The following is a 22,471-nucleotide window of genomic DNA, read 5'->3' as shown; positions in this document are numbered from 1 at the left end:
GGAAAAGGAAGTAGATTTTTCTATAGCTTTTGACATTTCTATTATTTTATTTATTCTTCAAGCAGGTGTATAGTTATAACATAAGTGAATGAAAGTGATTTCAACAAGGAATTTATATTGATTCCAAACATAAAATTAGAAAAATATCAGTTATGAGGTATCAGAGGGGAAAAAAAAAAAAAGACAGGCACCAAAAAAGTAAAAGGAAAAGAGAAGAAAGGCAAAAGAAGGTCAATGAAGATGAAAACATGGAAGGATCATCATAAAGAACATTAGAATTTAAGTAGTTCAGGTTCCTTTATTTTACAGCTGAGAATCACAAACTTGTAAACTAATCTTTCTGAGCCTTAGTGTCTTTGTTGGTGAAGTGGAGTATGACACTGACATGGCAGGATTGTTGTAAGGGTTTAAGGGGCCAAATGTCACTTACCCAACACAGTGCCTGGCACAGAGTAGGATATTTGGTGGTTCAGAGCATCATTTGCCAGATTAGTAGAGGGGTAGAGGCTAGAACCCAGGTCCCTGATTCCAAGTCTACCATTCTTTCCACTACCTGCCCGGTCTTTCTTAGGTTGAGTTTATGGATAAGAGAGATGGGAGAGTTGATTCAGTGAAGGAAGGAATTGGAGTGCAACAACTTCACTGTTATTATCTCCTTTGTACACGCCTCCTGGTCCTCATCTGTCTTCTATGATAATCTGAATAAAAATCCTGGGCCAAATCCAGGGGAATGAGGATTTCATACAGATATTTTGGAAGTAAGACTATCATGCTGATCTTCATGAGAAGAACACTCATTCCCTAGGGATGGAAGACTCTTTCCTGCCTGTGGTTTGAGAATAATAATGGTGAATGCTACTGTGATGAACTCATGAAACACCCTTAATGAAGAGGGATATTTTATAAAAGGCCAGTGAAACAATAAACAGCTAGAGAGATTAATAGACTGCACATTTTAGCTGCTGCCTCTTTATGATGGACCAAATATATAAGGGGCAGGTCTATCAGTTCTTTGTTGATGAGAAGTAAGTCCTTGGTAATAATACCAAACTGGTTTAGCCAGAAAAAGAAAGAAATGCACTTTTGATTTCTTCAGGATTTTATAGGTAGAGCTAAGCTATAGGTTTCATAAATGCTTGTTATAATTCCAGTATCATACCAAACTAACTTTCATTCATGTTATTATACTTCAAAGGAGTTTTAAAAAATATTCAATGGATGTTTAAACATCCATTGAAGGGAGGTTCTTTGTGCCAAATCATCAAAAATAGCAAGCTTTGTGGCAAAATTCCTCTTCTAATGATGTGATTTTCAGAAAACCTTTAGGTAACTGGTTACTAATTACAAACATTGCAGCTGTTTGGGGGATTTTCTAAGGTATGTATATGCATAAGAACATATGTTGCACATTTTTTGTTTTAGAGAGAGCATGAATTGGGAGGGGCTGGGGGGGCAGGGAGGGGAAGAGGGAGAGAGAATCTCACGCAGACTCCTTGATATCACAACCTGGGCCCAAACCAAGAGTCAGCTGCTCAACTGACTGAGCCACCCAGGCGTGCCCTCCCACAATGTTTTTAAAAGGAAATAAAAAAAGCATAATCAGTAGAATAAGCCTTGACATGGCAATCATAAAATACACAACCAAAATATCAAGATTCTCCTAGAATTATTTTTTATTTTTATTTTATTTTAATTTTAAAAAAAATTTATTTATTCATTTATCTATCTATCTATCTAACAGAGAGAGAGAGAGAGATCATAAGTAGGCAGAGAGGGAGGCAGAGAGGAGAAAGCAGGCTCCCTGCTGAGCAGAGAGCCCGATGTGGGGCTCGATCCCAGGACCCTGAGATCATGACCTGAGCTTTAACCCAGTGAGCCACCCAGGTGCCCCTCTTAGAATTTTTTTTTAAAAACAAACAAAAAAATTTCTTTCTTATATATGGTAGAGAAGGATATCTTACTTCCATGATTTTATTTTATTATTTTATCTATTATTATGATTTCATAAAAATCATAATTATTTAAAGTGACATTTAAAAAAATCTTGCTCACTGATACTAGGCAAGTATAGGCATATATTCTATAATTCAATACATACCTTTGCTACAGAAACAGGAGATAAACATGTCTGACCACCAGCACTGAAATTGCAGAAAACCTCAATGGCATCTGAAGGGCATCCGAGATTTGGATCAATCCAATATTTTCCTATTAATTTATTATAAAACATAAAAATATTTAAATTACATACTAAAACATATTTGAACCATCATTACAAATTATCATACTTTAAACATATATTTTTACAGTTTTAACTGTAAAAAAACTTAGAAGATTATAAAGATATTTACATTCAGTCCATGAATGAAAGCAGCAAATGTTATGTAAAATTGATACCAAAAATAGTGTATTTTTCGTATACCTATCAATTTAAGGATTTCAACAAAAAAATGATATAATGGTTGAATTTATTGCTTCTTTCCACAGATGAGCTCATCATCTTAAAGGGAACTGTCTAAAGTTACATAGTTAATAGAAAAGTTGCAGTTGATGTATACTTGTACACTTCTGTTCTATGTCATTATAGAGTTTAAAAATAAATATACAGAAACAACATCAATCTCCCTGAGGTAAATAATATCTTCACAATAATTGGAATAAAAATAATAAAACATTCTTTGTTTCCACAGAAAGAAAATGTACAATTAAATGGTTATCACTTTTGGGCTTTCTTCATCAGATTTCTAAGCAAGAAAAACTGAAATCCCTACAGCCAGTGTAAGCCTACCAAACTTTGTCTTCACCAAATGCCCAGCAGAATCAAATGGAGTCTTAGTCAGCCTACAGGAAATACTCAGGCTGAAAAAGTGTTGATCTAGTATCTTAATTCTGGAATAACAAGCCCAGAATATTGAAGTAGCACCTTATTCTAAAAGCAAAGACTAAGAGTTTTTTAATGAGATAGAACTGCTTTTTTGCATTAAAAAGGCAAGACAGTCAAACAGTAGTTGGCAAATGTCATTTCTATCCTTGTCCATTCCATCCTTACCCTTAGAAATCCTTACTAATTAGAAAGATTCTTCTACCTCATGCTGGGCTTCCTCTCTGGCCCATTATTTTAGACTTCCAAAACATCCTCAACTCTTCTTTCCTCCAGTATTCTACTAATCCTTCAAAACGAATACTTGTTGAGTTGGTGGCTCCAAAAGTAGGGACTGTCCTCTCCTGCAGTGTTTTCAAATTTTGGTGGCATTAGAACCATCTGTTAAAACACAGATAGCTGGGCCTCATCCCCAGAGTTGCTGATTCATTAAGTTGGGGCTTGAAATACAGATTTGTATTTCAACAGAATCTCATTCTGCTCCAGGGACACTTGAAGAACCACTGATCTCTTGTGATATGGAAGAAAGGGGCAAAAGAAATCCGATCCTCTGGTCCCTTTTTGTCCCCTTCCCTTAGAATTTTGGACAATTTGTGAAGTTTATAGAAATGAGTACCAGATTTTTTTACCAGGATCTAATGTAGTCTTCCAATATTATCTAGTGGGTGTAAAAACATTATCTTCACTACTACCTCTTCTCTTCCAAGATAGTTTCCCCTTCTATTATAATAAATAATAAATTTATTTTATTAATAAAATAAGCTAATAAATTCCTTATAAAAAGTTTTCTATCAAGCATACTCCCGTTGTTTTATTGGGTAGAATTCTTTGAATTCAAGCATTATGTTGTACAATGGTGACCTGGTAGGGACTTTGTAATTGTTTTCAGGATATACTAAGCTATTAATAACGCACTATACCATAATATATCTTTTGCAGGCCTAATGTGCTAACCTAAAACTAGGTCTCCCCTGAGGACAGTGCTTCCCTTGCAGTCCTTTCAAGCTCTGCCCACAGCCTTATTAGCATCGTACTTGTAGTACAGAAGGTGTCTTTCTTGCTCTTCATTGCCACCCGTCCATTCTCTATTTTTTCCCTAAAACAACTCTTTGGTAAAATTAGTGTCATTACATTATGTCCTCCATTACCCTTCCCATTGCAGTCATTCCGCTTTCTTTCTTTTTTTTTTTTTTAGATTTTTATTTATTTATTTGCCACAGAGAGAGAGATCACAAATAGGCAGAGAGGCAGGCAGAGGGAGAGAGGAAGCAGACTCCCAGCTGAGCAGAGAGCCTGATGTGGGCTCGAATCCCAGGACCCTGAGACCAGGACCTGAGCCAAAGGCAGAGGTTTAACCTACTGAGCCACCCAGGTGCCCCAAGTCAGTCCACTTTCTTTGAAGATTTTAGGCATGGATGCCTATGACTTCAGAAAATCTATGTATAGCCAATTCTTGATGATTTTAAATTCTATGGCTAGCACTTCCCATACTCTGGCCTCTCAGTTCCCTGAACTCTTCTGCCAAAGTTCTCATATCCTTCCCCTGCTCTCCCGACTGCCCCATTCACTTCCCAGGCCATATCATGGCCTTTTTATCTATCACCTACAACTAGAGTTATGTCATATCTCACTCCTTCTCTTTTAAGCTCATTCACTCTGTGTCCTGAGTCTATCTAATAAACTCTTCCTTCCCATCAGAGGATATCCATTGATCTACCACTTTTTTCATCATCCCTCATTGTATTAATATCATATGTTCAATTCCCTTCCTACTCAAGTAAAAACCCCTGAGTCCTTTACTATAATTACTTCTTTGAAGACTTAATATCCCTGCCCTGCCTCACTTCAATGAACTTGTCTTATAAAGTCTAACCTTATAGAAGTCCAATTTGTGCCTGAGGCTGTGCCTGAATTTATACAGCTAAATGTGGCTGAAGAAAAAATCACTTTAAATTCAAATGTTCCAAAAGGTTTCCAGAAAATGCAGTAGTTTTCCCTCTGTCACGTCCCCCAGTTGATTATTTCAAAACCTTTTATTCTTCCCTCAACTTTATTATACCTATTCCTTCATTTTATTCTTGACCGATAACCTTTTCAATTTCACTGACCATCCAAAGCCATCTGAAAGGAACTTCTATAACTTCCCACTATTACATCTATTTACCTATTTGAACTTGCGCCCATATATTCTGCCTTCCTTGTTACAATTGTGAATACGCTGTGCTCCTATATAGGGCTTACCTTGTCTATTATACCTTCAGTTTCAAATTCTTCCTCTCTTATTTTTCTTTTAAGTCTAATTTCTGTTACTGTTTCTGTCAGTTCTCATTTTTGGTGTTTATCAAACCAGTATGCCTCATTACCATTGATTGTGTGCTGGGCACTGTGTTTGAGAAATAATTTGTAGAAGTATTTTGAGCCCTAGGATGATGATATATTTTATAGAAGACTTTTGTTTCCGTCAAAATGGGTGTGGTTCTATCCATCTGGAACCATCTTAGTCAAGTTCAAGCTTTAGATTCTGAGCTATCTTCATGATGTGAAGCTAGGCTACAATCTATATGAATGTCCTCTTTTCTTCCAGTTTATGTTTGCTCTTAGAATGGAGCCCTTTGAAAGCCTAAATCCACACACTCGGTGGACCACAGATGCTAACTTTTGACTCTTAGCCCCATAAAGCCACCAAAAGCCGTATTTAGTTTGTGAACACAAGTAGGGCAAGAGCAGCTCTAAGTGTGTTCATCTCTCCACTGTCTTCTTTGAAATGTTGACTTGAAATGTTCTCAGTATTCTGTTACCTATTTGATGCTTGTAACTTAAAAAAACAATTTAGCCAGCAACTTGAATTACCTGCTTCATCACTGGAAGTGGACACCCCTCTGGCTCTACAATTTTTCTTTTAAAATCTGATACCTACCATTCTTCTTTTTTATTTTTAAGATTTTATTTATTTATTTGGCAGACAGATCATAAGTAGGCAGAGAGGCAGGCGGGGGTAGAGGGGAAGGGTAGCAGGCTCCCTGCTGAGCAAAGAGCCCAATGCGGGACTCGATCCCAGGACTTGGGATCATGACCTCAGCTGAAGACAGAGCTCTAACCCACTGAGCCACCCAGGTGTCCCCCATTACCATTCCTCCTAAACTGCTCTTGTGAAGGTCATCATAAAACTTAATGCTACTAAATCCAGTAGCTTCTCTAAGTCTTAACTTTATCCAACAGGACCCCATCGAACTCTTCCCCCTCAGGCAAATATTTTCTTCACTCCACATGCATCTAGTTTTCTTCCTATCATGTATAGCTTCTTCTTAGCTTTCTTTGCTAGTTCCTCCTCATTTCCCTGATCTCTAAACATTGAAGAGCCCTAAGACATGCTGTTTAGACTTCTTCACTTTTCTTTTTCCACCTACTCTTTAGGGAGTCTTAAGCAGTCATAAGGCATTGGATGCTATTTATATGCAAGTGAATTCATAATTCTTACCCCTAGCCAGGATCTCTCTCTTAACAGCCTCCTACCTCCTGCATTCTTACTTGATACTTAACAGACATCTCAAATGAATTGTATCTGAAACTGAACTCCTGATCTTTTCTCTAAAACTTGCTTCTCCATCTCTACACAGGAACTCACACTTCCATCTGTTAGTCAAAATCCTTGTTAGAGTCATCCTCTATCCATCTATTTCTCTCTTAACCTATATCCAATTATCATCAAAAACTGCTGGCTCTTTGCAGTATAGACATTTTAATAATGTTTATTCTTCCAATTCATGAGCATGGAATGGTCTTCCATCTTTTTGTGTCTTCTTCGATTTCTTTCATTAATGTTCTGTAGTTTCTCAAGTACAGATCCTTTACCTCTTTGGTTAGGTTTATTCCTAGGTATCATATGATTCTTGGTGTTATAGTAAATGGAATCGATTCTCTAATTTCCCTTTCTGTGTTTTCATTGTTAGTGTATAAGAAAGCAACTGATTTCTATACATTGACTTTGTATCCTGCCACATTACTGAATTGCTGTATGAGTTCTAATAGTTTGGGGGTAGAGTCTTTGGGTTTTCCAAAGAAAGTATCATGTCATCTGCGAAGAGATAGAGTTTGACTTCTTCATTGCAATTTGGATACATTTTATTTCTCTTTGTTGTCTGATTGCTGTTGCTAGGACTTCTAATACTATGTTGAAAAAGAGTGGTGAGAGTGGGCATCCTTATCGTGTTCCTGATCTCAATGGGAAGGCTGTGAGCTTTTTCCCATTAAGGATGATATTTGCTGTGGGTTTTTCATAGATATATTTTATGAAGTTCAAGAATGTTCCCTCTATCCCTATACTTTGAAGCATTTTAATCAGGAACGGATGCTGGATTTTGTCAAATGCTTTTTCTGCATCAGTTGAGAGGACCATGTGGTTCTTCTCTCTTCTCTTACTGATTTGTTCTATCACGTTGATTTGCGAATGTTGAACCATCCTTGAAACCCAGGGATGAATCCCACCTGGTCATAGTGGATAATCTTTTTAATGTGCTGTTGGATCCTATTTGCTAGGATTCTGTTGAGAAACTTAGCATCCATATTCATCAGGGATATTGGTCTGAAATTCTCATTTTTGGTGGGGTCTTTGTCTGGTTTGGGAATCAGGGTAAGGTTGGCTTCATAAAAAGAGTCTGGAAGTTTTCCTTCTGCTCCAATATTTTGAAACAGCTTCAGGAGAATAGGTACTTTAAAATATAGCCAAAGACTTGCTCATTTCTTATAACTTCCTCTGCTACCAACTGTAGTTCAACCCATCATCATCTCTTACCTGGATTTTTTCAATGGCCTTCTCAGTGGCTTCTTTTACTCTTGTTTCCATCATTATTTGTACTATATTAGCCAGAGTAATATTTTAAAAATGTAAGTCGAATCATATCATTTCTTTGCCTGAAAAACTTCTAATGGCTTCCCACCTTATTCAAAACAAAAGCTGGAGTCTTCTGTGTAGTTCAGAAGATCCTATATAATCTGTGTTTGGGGTATCTTTCTGGCTTCATTTTCTACCACTTTCCCCTTATGCACTCTTTTTTAGTCACACTGGCCTTCTTGCGACTCCTAGAACACACTAAAGATACTCACTCTCAGGGCATTTGTTGGTGTTTTTTCTGCCCTGAAAGCTCTTTCCCTAGATTTCCTGTTGCTTGTCCTCTTTCCTGCTTTTGACATTTCTCAAATGTCATGTTCTCAGACATGCCTTATCTAACTGCTATATTTAAAATTACTCTCACTCTACTCTCTATCGTATCCCCCTTCCCTGCTGTTTTGTGTTTTTCTATAACATTTCCTGTCTCTTAGTGATGAAAATACTTTTGGGCATTAAAACCTTTCTGATACCTTGCAATCCATACCACTTAGCTATTTTTCTTACAAGGAAGGGAGACCTTGAATTAGATTTCAGTCATTTGTATGTCTTAAAATGTCTTTGTTCCTTTCAATTCTATAGAATCTGTTTTATGCCTTCAAATATGGGAAAGAATCAAACTTAGAATTACTATAGCCAACTGTAACTATAAATATTAGTTTAGTTTTTGTGGTAATCTAGAGCAATAAATATCTATAGAGGTTAAGCATTTTATTAATATAAATATTTTCTTTGCACTTCTAGTAGAAGTATGTGTTCTTGGGCAAGAACATATGAGAGAGTGTGTGTGTGTTATGTGGTATATATGTATGTAAGTTAAAGAAAATACGGACTACTATTCACCCTACAGAAGGATATAACATGATTTTTTTCCCCCAAATCAGCATATATGTTACTCTGTTGGGAACAGAATTTTTAGCAAAAAACTGTAACTACTAATATTGAATGTGCAGCTGACCTCAGACCCAATAGAAATTAAAATTAAATGATGTATTGTAGCAGACAGGGTTCCCTTACTTATCATTAGATAATTATAGCTGTTCTACTTGCTTTAAAACTTTTCCTTGATGCTTCTACTCTAAATTCATTTTTGCACCTCTGGTTAATGGATTTTGGGCTATCTGTGTAGGGACAAAAAAAATCCAAGAAAACCAAACCATCTTCCTACTCAGTGACTCTGCAATGATGCATTTAATTTCCGTTTTGTGTAAAAACCATAAATTCAGGAGGTGTGGTGGCAGGGGTTCTACCATATTTTTTTTCATGTTACCACTTCTGGTAGACCTCACATGTACTCCTGTTAACCCCAAAGGTCAGTCCTTCCTATTTTAATTTTTAAGATGAGTATGATATGTTCCAAGCACAAAGGGTAAGCAAGTGATATAGTTATTGTGGAGTAGGAAACATTGGGGATCAATAAGGCTGTGTAGAAGACATTGTTAATGAGCCCTCAGAAAAGGATACTCTGACTTCAGAATTATGTCCCTCTAAGAGTATTTGTTTTTTGAAAACACTAAAATGCGTTCTACAAGGTTTTTATCAAAATGATTATGATTCTAAATGAATACACTCTAAATCTCAAACGCACTGAAATGATGAAATAGGACATCAGAGTTTGAAAAAAAAAAAAAAAAGCCAAGAACTTACCATCTGATACTTTGTGTTCACAGTTAAGCAAATCTTTACAGATTCGTGCTGGGTTATCTCGGGTGCCAAGAGGGTTCTTGATGCTGTGCAGTAAATTGCTAAGGTAGTTCAGGGTTTTGAATATCTCTGCACTGTAGTCAATTAAAGTCACTTCGGTATTCTGGTAGCTCTGCCAAGTCATCAAAGGAATCAATCAGCAAAAAAGCATAGGGAAGCCATCACCAGTACGTATGTAACCCTCATGATCAACATGGACTAAGGCAGAAGAAAAATGTATCCTTGTTGTATGCAATGAGTTGGAAGAGGGGTGTAAAGAACGGTTTATATGTAAATACAGGCCTATGTGTATATTTTATTAATCTTGACCCTAAATAAGAGATTAAATTTACTCTAATGGCCTAGTTTGCAAGCTAACATAAAACTAAACAATTACTATGCCTGGTATAGTATAATGTTTTAAAGAAAATTATACACTGAATAGAGTTTAAATGAGAAAAATGAGTAACAATGATAGATCCTATTTTAAGAGGTGGCTAGGTTTCATTTAACTATTTTCTCCTACAGTATCTAATTCCTTATTAAAAAATTCCTTAAATGTATTACATTTTTGTTTTAAATGGTTTCCTTAAAAAACATCCCATGCATATATTTCTGTTTATTAAAAAAATGCCTACTTTGTTCAATCTGTTTTAAGTACAATCTTTGAGATAAAGCCACATTTTGGACTCAGAAAAAACTTTCTGTTTAATTTGTATATTGAGAGTGCCAATGTAAATAAAGCCAGATATATTACCTCCATCTGTAGGGCAGTATGTGATTCAATCAAGGCTTGAATAGCAGCATTGATATCCATTTGTTTCTGTGTAAAACAAAACCATTTGAGATTAGCAGTAACATCAACACTGAGTACTCTACAGTAAGGGCTGTAAATTCTGAAAGCAGTGCTATTAAAGTATACTAGACTTATTATCTGAAGGCCATTTGTAACTCTTACGGTTAGACAGATCTTGCAAATTTTGCCTGGATAGCTGAAAGGACAATATGCTGCCTTCATCCAAATCTCAAAAGTCTCCTAATTAAAACAGGACCAAAGTCTAGAGCCCTCAAATGAAAAACTATTTGTCACTGCTACATAAAAACACACACAAAAGTTACTCAAATGGCAGAAGAATAAAATATGACCCCCTCAGTTAATAAATTGTAAAGTGAAGAATAAATAACTGTAGTAATTTATAACAGTTACATTCTTGGAAGAAAAATATAATAAAATACTACTGTCCTGAGGTAGTCACCACATTCGTTTAATCTGATACTTTTGCGGTCTTAAAAACAATTTCTGAAGTTGGAAAATGCACCATTAGTCCCAAAAGAAATAATACAGCATGAAACCAATCTCCTCCTGTATTTAATAAAAGATATTTTTAGAGAAAGCCTCACCATAACCATTAGTAAAAGTCCTTTTTGTATTTTATTTTTTAAAAAGCTTGGAAACTAAGAAGCATGAGTTGGGAGAAAGTTCTGTGAGATGGCATTTTTGTCAACGAATCAAGCAATCTAATTTCTTTCAGAATAATTGTGTTGCTAAGATATCTTTTTACTTGGAGGGCAATACAATAAAAACTGTTTTCAACAGATCTCTCCTAACTCATGACTTGTAATTTGAAAAACTATTTAAAATGATGGGACAATCAGTAAAATGCACTCTTCCTTGCCTCAACATGTGGTTTTCATATTGGAAAATAATTGAATCATTCTGTATATATATATACTGGCAAACACCGTGATACATATTGAGGACAAAACAGTAAGCTCAAAGAAAACTGCCCTTGTGAAGCTGAAGTTTAAGAGAGACAAAGGCACTAGTCAAATCCTAAAACTACATAATTAACAAATTGTGATATGTGCTAATGAAAGAAAAAATGTGCTTGGACTCATTAAAGAGACTGGGGGTTTTAGTGAAATCTGAAGAAGAGTTTTGGAAGGAATAGGTCAGGAAGTTTTCTCTGAGATAGTGACATTTGATTTGAGATCTGAAGACTAAGAAAGAACTGTGAAGAGAGTGGGTGCAAGAGCTTTCCAGGCAGAGTAATAGCCTTGCACAAAAGCTATCAGATGGAGAAGCGTGGTCTATTCACAAAACAGAAAGGATCAGCCTTTCTGGTTCTGTGCAAAGTAATTCCAACCATCATGCCTGCGTGGATGAGCAGATTTGGGGCATGGGTCACATAAAAATATTGGCACTAAACATGGGCAACTGAATTAAATACTGAATAGTAGCCACCTTTATATTTTCCAGTTGGTTTGTGATTAAGACTTTGATCTTAGAAAAACTAGCGTAAGCAATTCTCAAACTCTTCAGTTCAAGACTTTTTGACCTTTTAAATATTATTAAGGGCCTTAAAGAACTTTTATTCAAATGAGTTATAACTTTTGGTTTTTATCACAGTAGAAATTCAAACACAAATTTTATTTTATTTTTAAAGATTTTATTTATTTATTTGACAGAGAGAGAGATCACAAGTAGGCAGAGAGGCAGACATAGAGAGAGAGGAGGAAGCAGGCTCCCCACTGAGGGGAGAGCCCAATGCGGGGCTCGATCCCAGGACTCTGGGATCATGACCTGAGCCGAAGGCAGAGGCTTTAACCCACTGAGCCACCCAGGCGCCCCGAAACACAAATTTTAAAACTATTTGTGTTAACTGCTTTATATGTTAATGTAAATATTTTAATGAAACATAACTGTATTTTCCAAAAACAAAAAAGTGTGAGAAGAATGGCACTGTTTTACACATTTGTACGTATCTTTAATGTCTGGATTGATAGAAGATAGCTAAACTGTCATATTTCTTTCAGTATTCGGTCTGTTATGATATGTTATTTTAGTTGAAATGTGTGAAGAAAATCTGGCCTTAAAGAGATACACAGTTGGAAATAGAATTCTTTTATTTTATTTTATGAAAATATTTTATTTTTTTTTTATTTGAGAGAGAGCATGCCCTGGCGAATAGGGGGAGGGGTCGAAGACGAGAGAGAGGAACTAGCAGATACCCAAGATGGCACATTCCACCACCCTGAGAAGAAATAGGATTCTTTTAGTAGCCTTTTCAGATAATTGTGGATATTCTTCTTTCATAGCAAAACTTGATAAATGATAGTTTCTTAAGGGTTAATTGAAATGTGAAATGTGAAATCAAATCTATGAACTTTTTGTGCTTTTTATATTAAAATCTATTGGTCTATCTTAAACTGTGGAAGAATCTTCTATGCATCCATGATTTTGTTAGCAACATGCATTGTTTATCTAAAAAATATTGATTTATGGAGTTATGCAGCTCTTCTAAATTTGGGCACATTTCATTTTTAATACCACACAACTGTATTTATTAACATCATCGCCAATCTCATAAGAGAAATATAAGTACTGGACAGCTATCGAACAGAGTTGTAGATACAAGTTTTCCCAAATTTTTATTTTATTTTTATTTTTATTTATTTATTTATTTTTTAAAGATTTTATTTATTTATTTGACAGACGGTGATCACAGAGAAGCAGGCAGAGAGAGAGGAGGAAGCAGGCTCCCTGCTGAGCAGAGAGCCCTATGCGGGGCTCGATCCCAGGAACCTGGGATCATGACCTGAGCTGAAGGCAGAGGCTTTAACCCACTGAGCCACCCAGGCGCCCCCCCAAATTTTTATTTTTGCTTGAAAGTTTAAGACTTATCATTGGGATCAACTTCTGTCAGTAGTTTTGTTGACATGACAGGTTCACTTAATTCATGTTTAAGGAAATATCTGCGAAATACTCATGTCTGTATAACACTGTTAGTCTGTCACATAAATATGGTGTTCTATGAAAAGAGCAGCTAGTTCAGTTTCTAACTGAAACAATTGCACAAATGCTTTTATTTCAGGCAAACACTATACTTCAGTATGCAGCAGAAGTGTTCTATATGTTCTTCTATTTCATCACACAGATTATTAAAATCTATATACTCAACACTAGAGTATTTAGGAGACAGAAAAAAAACAGCAGAGTAATGACCTCCCAGAATTTTCTCTCCTATAAAAGCAATGAGAAAACTGGAAAAAATGTCAGGATGAAGTTTTTCAGGATTATGGAAATTAACAAAATGCTTGCAGCAATGTGAGGAGCATTTATTTAAGAAAAATAGCTGAATCTTGGGAAGGGCAGTGAGCTTCATGTAATTTAGTTTGCCCTACTCCCATGTCTTCCTTTCTTTTTTCCTTTTTTCCCCATGTCCTCTTTTTCATTTCTGTAGTAGCTAAAAAACAACAGCACATAATTACAGGAAAAATAAGAAGTCACAGCCACAGGGGGAACAGGATGGAGTCGGGAGTTGCTTCAGAGTCATTTCCAGTGAATTACCATTATCTGACTTGTTTGGTGGTTCCCTGGAAGACACTACTTGCAAAGCTGTCTTTATTTTATCTGACTCACAGCTCATCCAATACAAAACACCTTTTCCCTGGGAGCATTTTTCAAAAACATTTAGAGGGAATTAACTTTGTGGCTGTCTGGAGTATTGGAAAACAGTTGGGCAAACAATAAGCTAACAAAAAGCTTACAAGAAAAAGGTAGGGAATAAGATGTCCACAGAGACTCTGAAAAGCTTTGACATATTTCTGGAAATCTAGAAGTCCATGTGCATATGTAGGGTTCTACACATGCTTAGAGTATATCTAGAAGGCCCTAAGTTCTCTCCTCTGGCTTTCAGTCTCTGAAATCAAGAAGTTAAAGCTAAGTTATAGTGTTCAATTGGCTGAACAATGAAGAGGTGCTCCAACATATACAGAGACATTTGGTAAAAACTGGGAGATTTACTGATTCTGCCATTTAAGGAAATCTCATTCCAATTGTTAGTTGGCCACTAAGGTAGTTGAGTAGACTTTAATGGTCACACATGTTGAAGAATACAGACGTTATAATATTCAGAAAAGTCACTAAACAAATAGCAACAAAAATAAACCTATTTTATTTCTAGAAATGCTACATTACATTATTTACAATGCACAATTTTCAACCACCACCACAACAAAGACATGCAAATAAACATTAAAGTATGGACCATAAGCAAGCAAAAATGCAGTCAATAGACAGAAACTGCTCCTGAGGGAGCCCAAATGTTGTATTTAGTAGACAAAGATGTTTACTACTTATTTTAGATATGTTCAAAAAACTAAAGGAAACTACTTCTATAGAACTAAAGGAAAATATGAAAAAAGACCTCTCACAAATAAAGAATATCAATTGAAAAAAAAAATAGAAATTATGGAAAAGAACCAAATAGAAATTCTGCAGTTGGAAGGTACAAACAATGAAATGAAAATTTACTAGAGAGGCTCAACAGTAGATTTCAGTAACAGAAGAATCAATGAACCTGAAGACAGGTATATTGAGATTTTCAAGTCAGAAAAGTATAAAGATAAAAGATGAAAAAAATAAACAGAGGCTCTGAAACTTAAGGAACACAAACAAGAATACTAACACACACATAATGAGAATCTCAGAAATGGAGAAGAGAGAAAAGGGGGCAGAAGGAACGTTTCAAGAAACAATGGCTGTAAGACAGTGATGAAAGAAATTAAACAAGAAGATACAAATAAAAGGAAAGATATTCCATCCTTGGATTAAAAGAATTAATATTGTTAAAATGTCCATACTACTCAACATAATCAACAGAGTCATGCAATCCCTTATCAAAATTCTAATGACACTTTTCACAGAAATTGAACAAACAATTCAAAAATTTTCATGGAATCACAAAAGACCTTGGCTAGCCAAAGCAATCTTGAGAAAGAAGAGCTGGAGGTATCAGGCTCCCTAATTTCAAACTTATTAAAATCTATAGTAATCAAAACAGTATAATATTGCCATTAAAGCTGCACAAAGAACAATGGAACAGAATAGAGAATCCAGAAATAAATCCATACATATGTGACCAATTGATTTACAACACAGGAGCCAAAAATATACAATGGGGAAGGGACAGTCTCTTCAATAAATGGTATTGGGAAAACAGGACAGCTGCACACAATAGGATGAAACTGGACAACTACCTTACCCATACGCAAACATTAACTCAAAATGGATAAAGACTTGAAGAAAACACAGGTGGTAAGCTTCTTGGTATCAGTTTCGGTGATAATTTCTTTTTGGATTTGACAACAAAAGCAAAGGTAATGAAGGCCAATATAAACAAGTGAGACTACATCAAACTGAAAAGCTTCTGCACAGCAAAAGAAACAATCAGCAAAATGAAAAGGTAACCTACTGAATGGGAGAAAATATTTGCAAATCATATAATCTGGAAAGGGGTTAATATCCAAAATATATAGAGAATTCATACAACTCAATGGTAAAAACAAAAAATAAAACAAAACAATTAAAAATTGGGCAGAAGATCTGAATTGACATTTTTTCCAAAGAAGACATACAAATGGCCAACAGGTTTATGAAAAGGTGCTTAACATCACTACTCATCAGGGAAATGCAAATCAAAACCACAATGAGCTATTACTTCACAACTGTTAGAATGGCTATTATCAAAAGAAGAAATAACAAGTGTTGGAGAAGATGTAGAGAAAAGGATGCTCTTGTACAGTGTTGTTGGAAATGTAAATTGGTATAGCCATTGTGAAAAACAACATAGAGATTCCTCAAAAAATTAATAGAATTACTAAATGACCCAGCTAGTCCAATTCTGGGTATGTATCTGAAGAATAAAAAAATGCTAATTTGAAGACATATGTGATTCCTATATTCACTGCAGCATTATTTACAATAGACAAGAAATGGAAGGAACCTAAACCACCTGAAACTAATACAGTGTTATCAATTATACCTCAATTAAAAAAAAAAAGGAATAGCTGAACATTTGATGAGAAACATTAACCTACAAATCCAAGAAGGTCAGTGAACTCCCCAGACACATCATAATCAAACTGTTGAAAGCAAAGGAAAACAGAGAATCTTGAGAGCAGAAAGAGAGAAGACTCATTAGACCTAAGAGATCTTCAATGAGATTCACAGCTAAATTTCCATAAAAAATCATAAAGGCAAGAAGGCAGTAGGATGACACAGAGTGCTGAAAGTAAAAGACTGTCAACCAAGAATTCTATATCCAACAAAACTATCCTTTGAAAATGAAGGAAAAATTAAGACATTCCTAGATAAACAAAAACTAAGAGAATTTATCATTAGCAAACCTTCCCTAGAAAGATAAAAAAGGGAATCCTGGCTCTTCCCACAGTTTGGCGATTGTGGCCTTTGCTGCTCTGAACACTGAGGTACATAAGAGCCAAGATGCCCTACATAGACGAATGGATAAAGAAGATACGGTCCATACATACAATGGAATATTACACCTCCATCAGAAAGGATGAATACCCAACTTTTGTATCAACATGGATGGGACTGGAGGAGATTATGCTGAGTGAAATAAGTCAAGCAGAGAAAGTCAATTATCATATGGTTTCACTTACTTGTGAAGCATAAGGAATAACATGGAGGACATTAGGAGAAAGAAAGGAAAAGTGAGTTGGGGAAAATTGGAGGGGGAGACGAAGCATGAGAAAATGTGGACTCTGAGAAACAAAATGAGGGTTTTGGAGGGGAAGGGGAATGGGTGAGCCTGGTGGTGGGTATTAAGGAGGGCATGTATTGCATGGAGCACTGTGTGTGGTGCATTAACAATGAATCCTGGAACACTGAAAAAATAAAATTAAATTAAAAAAAGAAAGATAATAAAGGGAATCCTTTAAACTGAAATTAAAGTCTATTAGGTAGAAACTTGAAACCAGATGAAGAAATAAAAAGCACTGCTAACCATAGCTATAAAGACAAATATAAAAGAGAATATAGATTCCAAATAGCCAAAATAATTCTTAAAAAAGAACAGAATTGAAGGCTCATACTTCAATTTCAAAATTTACTACATAGCTACAGTAATCAAAACAGTGTGGTACTATAATAAAAGTAGACATAGACCAATTGAGTAGAATATAGTCCAGAAGTAGACTCTCACACATATAGTCAAATGAGTTTTGACCAAGGTGTCAAACCCTTCAATTGGGGAAGAACAGTCTTCAACAAATAGTGCTGGGAAAATCTGATATCCACATGCAAAAAAACAAATGTAGACAGTTACCTCACATTACACACCAAAATAAACTCAAATAAATCACAGACTTAAATATAAGGACTAAACCTATAAACCTCTTAGATAAAAATAGTGGAAAAACTTCATTACATTGGCTTTGGTAATGGTTTCTTGGATATGACAGTAAAAGCAAGGCAAGAAAATACAGACAAATTAGACTACATCAGAACTAAAAGCTGTGCAAAGGACAGAACTGACAGAGTGAAAAGGCAACCCATGGAATGGGAGGAAATATTTATGTCATATATTGGATAAGGGATTACTATCCACAATATATAATGAACTCCTACAATCTAAGAACAACAAACAAGCAACCCAATTCAAAAATGGACAAAGGACTTGAATAGACATTTTCCCAAAGAAGCTATATAACTCAATGAACACATGAAAAGATGTTCAAACTCACTAATCATTAAGGAAATGCAAATCAATACCACAAGTAGATACCACTTCACACTCATTAGGATGGGTGTTATGAAAAACAAACAAACAAGCAAACAAACAAACTAGAATATAAAAAGTGTTGGCGGGGATGTGGAGAAATTGGAACCCTGTGCAGTGCTGGTGGGAATGTGTAAGTGTGCAGCTACTATAAAAAACAGTATAGGGGCACCTGGGTGGCTCAGTGGGTTAAGCCGCTGCCTTCGGCTCAGGTCATGATCTCAGAGTCCTGGGATCGAGTCCCGCATCGGGCTCTCTGCTCAGCAGGGTGCCTGCTTCCCTCTCTCTCTCTCTCTCTCTCTCTGCCTGCCTTTCCATCTACTTGTGATCTCTCTCTGTCAAATAAATAAATAAAATCTTAAAAAAAAAAAACAAAAAAAAAACAGTATAGCAGTGCCTCAAAAAATAAAACATAGACTCACTATATGCTCCAGCAATGCACTTCTGGGTATGTACCAAAATGAATTGAAAGGAAAGACTCAAACAGATATCTATACACCTACGTTCATAGCAGCATTATTCACAATATCCAAAAAATGGAAGCAACTCAAATGTCCACTTAGATATACCAGATGTGGTATATATAAATACAATGGAATATTATTCAGCCTTAACAAGTAAAGAAATTCTGACACACACTGCAATGTGTATGAATCTTGAAGACATTATGCTAAGTGAAATAAGCCAGTCATAAAAGGACAAATACTGTATGACTGTCACATACATGATGTTCCTGGAGTAGTCAAATTAATAGAGACAGAAAGTGGAATGGTAGTTGCCAGGTACTGGGGAAGGGAGGGATGGGAAATTACTGTTTAATGGGCACAAAGCTTCAGTTTTGAAAGAGCAAATAAGTTCTGGGGATGGATGGTGGAGATGGTTGCACAACATGTGAAGATACTTAATGCCACTGAACTGGATGCTTAAAATGGTTAAAATGATAAATTTATGTATATTTTACCAAAATTAATAACAATAATAAATAAGTAAATATGTTCATTATCCCTTACACTTAACTATCCCACTGCTGGGAATTAGTCCTATGGATATTCTGCAAAAAAGATAAGCAAAGGGACGGGGCATTGGTACTGTTTGTAATAGTAAAAGATGAGAAACAACTTTAACACCCATCAACAGAGGTCTTAGATGAATATTCTTAAGTAAAATGACTATTTTTAAAATTTTCTGTGAATGGGTGGCAGTGAAGAATACAATGACTTTTAGCAGATTAATAGTGTAGAGTATGTTACTTAATGCATAGTAAGGTACCAGCAATTTTAAATATCATCTCAATGAAAAAGGCTCCCCCCGCCAATAAGCATTAGAAAGAAATGTTGTAACAATTGGTCACTCATAAATTTTCTTGGCAATACACATATTTGTATAATTCCCAATGAAGTCCCAAAGCCTAGGTCATGCCTAGGTCATGCCTGGCACATAGTAGGCATTCAATGTTTTCTCAAGGATAGTCTTCCCCTGGACAGGCTCAGAGAGACTATTAAGAGGATTTGCTGGGGGAAGTCATTCAGCAACATCTAAGTGCCCACATCTGAGTGTAAAACTCTCATTAGTTGCAGTGAAGGAATGTAAAAGCAGAAGCTCCCTCCATGTGCTCTTGTTAGAGAAAACGTGTTCTCACATGTAAATCACTTAAAGTTTATAAAATATGCACATAAAATAGAATATAAAGAATAAGAAGTAATCAGGTTGTTGGCACTGAGAGGAATTAGAATTCATTATACCTTGGGGGAATGAAATCTTCATAATTCTCTCCCAACTTATTTGAATAAAATGTAGAGTTAGTCTGAGCACTCTAGTATTTTGAGTAGCAGTATAATTTTTAAAAGGTTTCTGAAGTCTTAAGATCACTGGATCTTAACTCAGGGGCACCTGGGTGGCTCGGTGGGTTAAAGCCTCTGCCTTCAGCTCAGGTCATGATCCCAGGGTCCTGGGAAAGAGCCCCACATCAGGCTCTCTGCTCTGTGGGGATCCTGCTTCCTCTTCTCTCTCTGCCTGCCTCTCTGCCTACTTCTGATATTTGTCTGTCCAATAAATAAGTAAAATCTTAAAAAAAAAAAAAAGAAAAAAAAAGATCACTGGATAGGGTAAACTTTATGGGATAAGAACTTATTTCAGGTCATGCCCCACTCCACAGTGGAAGTAACTTCTTGTCCTAGGGAACCAGGCCATCCCAGCAGCTGCAGCCTCTATATTCACCAATCCAGGTTTCACAGCTGACCCACTAATTGGAGGAAATCAGTTGAATACTCCTTATCTCATTTAATTTTTTTAATGATTACTGTTTCCACCCCCCACACCAACACACATATTCCTCTTGTTCTTCCCTCCTCCCCACCAATCATTTTTAGTTAACTTTAGCGTCCTGTTGAAGATTTGTTAGTTTCTAAATATTCTACCATGTGCATTGAAGTCTGGTCATTGCTGTGATAATAACCTCAAACTCAAAAACACCATCAATATATATTCCTTTTCCTGAAATACTTTTGAGCTATTCTTCTTTAGAAACTTGGGTACATCTTTACTTTCATAGGTCTTTAAAAAGAGGGGAGTTAAACTGGATTTGAGGTTTTTAAACTTATCTTGACCCATAGCAAGAAATATATTTTTACTTCATGATAAGATTCACACAACAATACATACATGGAACTGAATAGTTTTACAAAACCATATTTACTCTTACTAGGACTGATATACGAATTTTGCTTAATTTTTTTTGCCTTTTTTATTGAGATAAAACTCACATAACATAAAATCTACCATTTTAACCATTTTTAAAGCATACAATTCAGTTGCTTTTAGTAATTCACTATGTTGTGTAGCCATTACCACTACTTAATGTTGGAACATTTCCATCACCTCTAAAAGAAACCTTGTACCCATCATGCAGTCACTTCCCATATTTTTTCTATTCTATTTCATTTCATTTCATTTCAAAAGAATTCTGAATAAGACTCACTAAACTGTTCCAATCCATGAGTACGGAATGTTTTTCCATCTCTTTATCTCTTCCTCAATTCCTTTCATAAGTGTTCTTTAATTTCTAGAGCATAGATCCTTTACTTCTTTGGCTAGGTTTATTCCTGTGTATCTTATGGTTTTTGGAGTTGTTGTAAATGGAACTGATTCCTTAATTTCTCTTTCTTTTTTTTTTAAAGATTTTATTTATTTAATTGACAGAGAAAGAGAGAGAGCACAAGCAGGTGGAGAGGCAGAGGGAGAGGGAGAAGCAGGCTCCTCTCAAAGCAGGGGAAGCCCGAGATGGGATTCGATCCCAGGACTCTGGGATCATGACCTGAGCCAAAGGCAGTGGCTTAACCAACTGAGCCACCCAGGCATCCCTTAATTTCTTTCTTTAGTTACATTGTTCGTGTATAGAAATGCAACTGATTTCTGTGCATTGATTTCATATCCTGCCAAGTTGCTGAATTGCTGTATGAGTTCTACTAACTTGGGGGTGGAATCTTTTGGGTTTTCCACATGAAGTATCATGTCATCTCTGAAGAGAGAGAGTTTGACTTCTTCTTTGCCAGTTTGAATGCCTTTTATTTCTCTTTGTTTTCTGACTGCTGAGGCTAGGACTTCTAGCACTATGTTGAACAATAATGGTGAGAGTGGGCATACTTGTTGTGTTCCTGACCTTAAGGGAAAAGCTCTCAGTTTTTCCTCATTGAGAATAATATTTGCTGTGGGCTTTTCATAGATGGCTTTTATGATATTGAGGTATGTTCCCTCGATCCCTATAGTTTGGAGAGTTTTAATCAGGAAAAGATGCTGTATTTTGTCAAATGCTTTTTTTTTTTTTTAAGACTCAATAAACTGGTCTAAGGAATCACTAACTAATGAGTCACAAGTCAGTCTCAAATAATTGCTAAATAAATTACTAAGAGACTGTGTTTCTCTAAATCTATGATCCTATGATCCTATTCCCTTCTAGACATTATCTCCCTCCAAGTGAAATATTTTATCTTGGAGGATTCCCACTGAAATTTTCTAAGAGATGCAACTTGTTTTTTGGACTCATTTATTCATTCACTCAACAGACACTTATTAATGGCTTAAATGGAAGAGAAATTTAAAAAAATAGCTTCCACCTTTATAGAGTTTATAATTGCATAATGGAAAGATACTGGCATGAAAATAATTACCAATATGAAGGGGAAGTGATCAGTTCTACCTTGCAGTGTGATGAGAAGGAATTAAGAAGAATTTCAAAGAAGGTATGACCATAAGTTGCCTTAGGAAAAACATATAGGTATTTTTTCACTGACTTTTAGACTTCTGCTCTAGAAGTCTTCTTCTCAGGGTTACACTGCCACTTCCTACAATAGACTGTGCAAATCCCAGAAAGATATTATAAGGAACCAGCTTTCATACTGACCAAGAAGGAAGACAAAAGAAAAGAAGGAAATAAACTAA

At 35.8% G+C, this 22,471-nt stretch overlaps 1 protein-coding gene across 4 annotated transcripts in view; it reads right to left on the bottom strand.

The window, feature by feature from the left end:
* Positions 1–22,471, bottom strand: part of COL24A1 (collagen type XXIV alpha 1 chain) — a 402,100-nt gene that overhangs the window by 5,525 nt on the left and 374,104 nt on the right. For all 4 annotated transcript variants that reach the window (XM_047727942.1, XM_047727945.1, XM_047727943.1 and 1 more), the window contains exons 57-59: positions 10,207–10,272; positions 9,414–9,582; positions 2,099–2,208 (exon numbers count right to left, since the gene is read on the bottom strand). In XM_047727942.1, the coding sequence (XP_047583898.1) occupies positions 2,099–2,208; positions 9,414–9,582; positions 10,207–10,272 (345 nt within the window). The remainder of the gene's footprint in view (positions 1–2,098; positions 2,209–9,413; positions 9,583–10,206; positions 10,273–22,471) is intronic.

The sequence above is a fragment of the Lutra lutra genome, chromosome 4 (assembly GCF_902655055.1).
Source record: "Lutra lutra chromosome 4, mLutLut1.2, whole genome shotgun sequence".
Classification (NCBI taxonomy): domain Eukaryota; kingdom Metazoa; phylum Chordata; class Mammalia; order Carnivora; family Mustelidae; genus Lutra; species Lutra lutra.
This window is presented reverse-complemented; position numbering and strand designations above follow the sequence as displayed.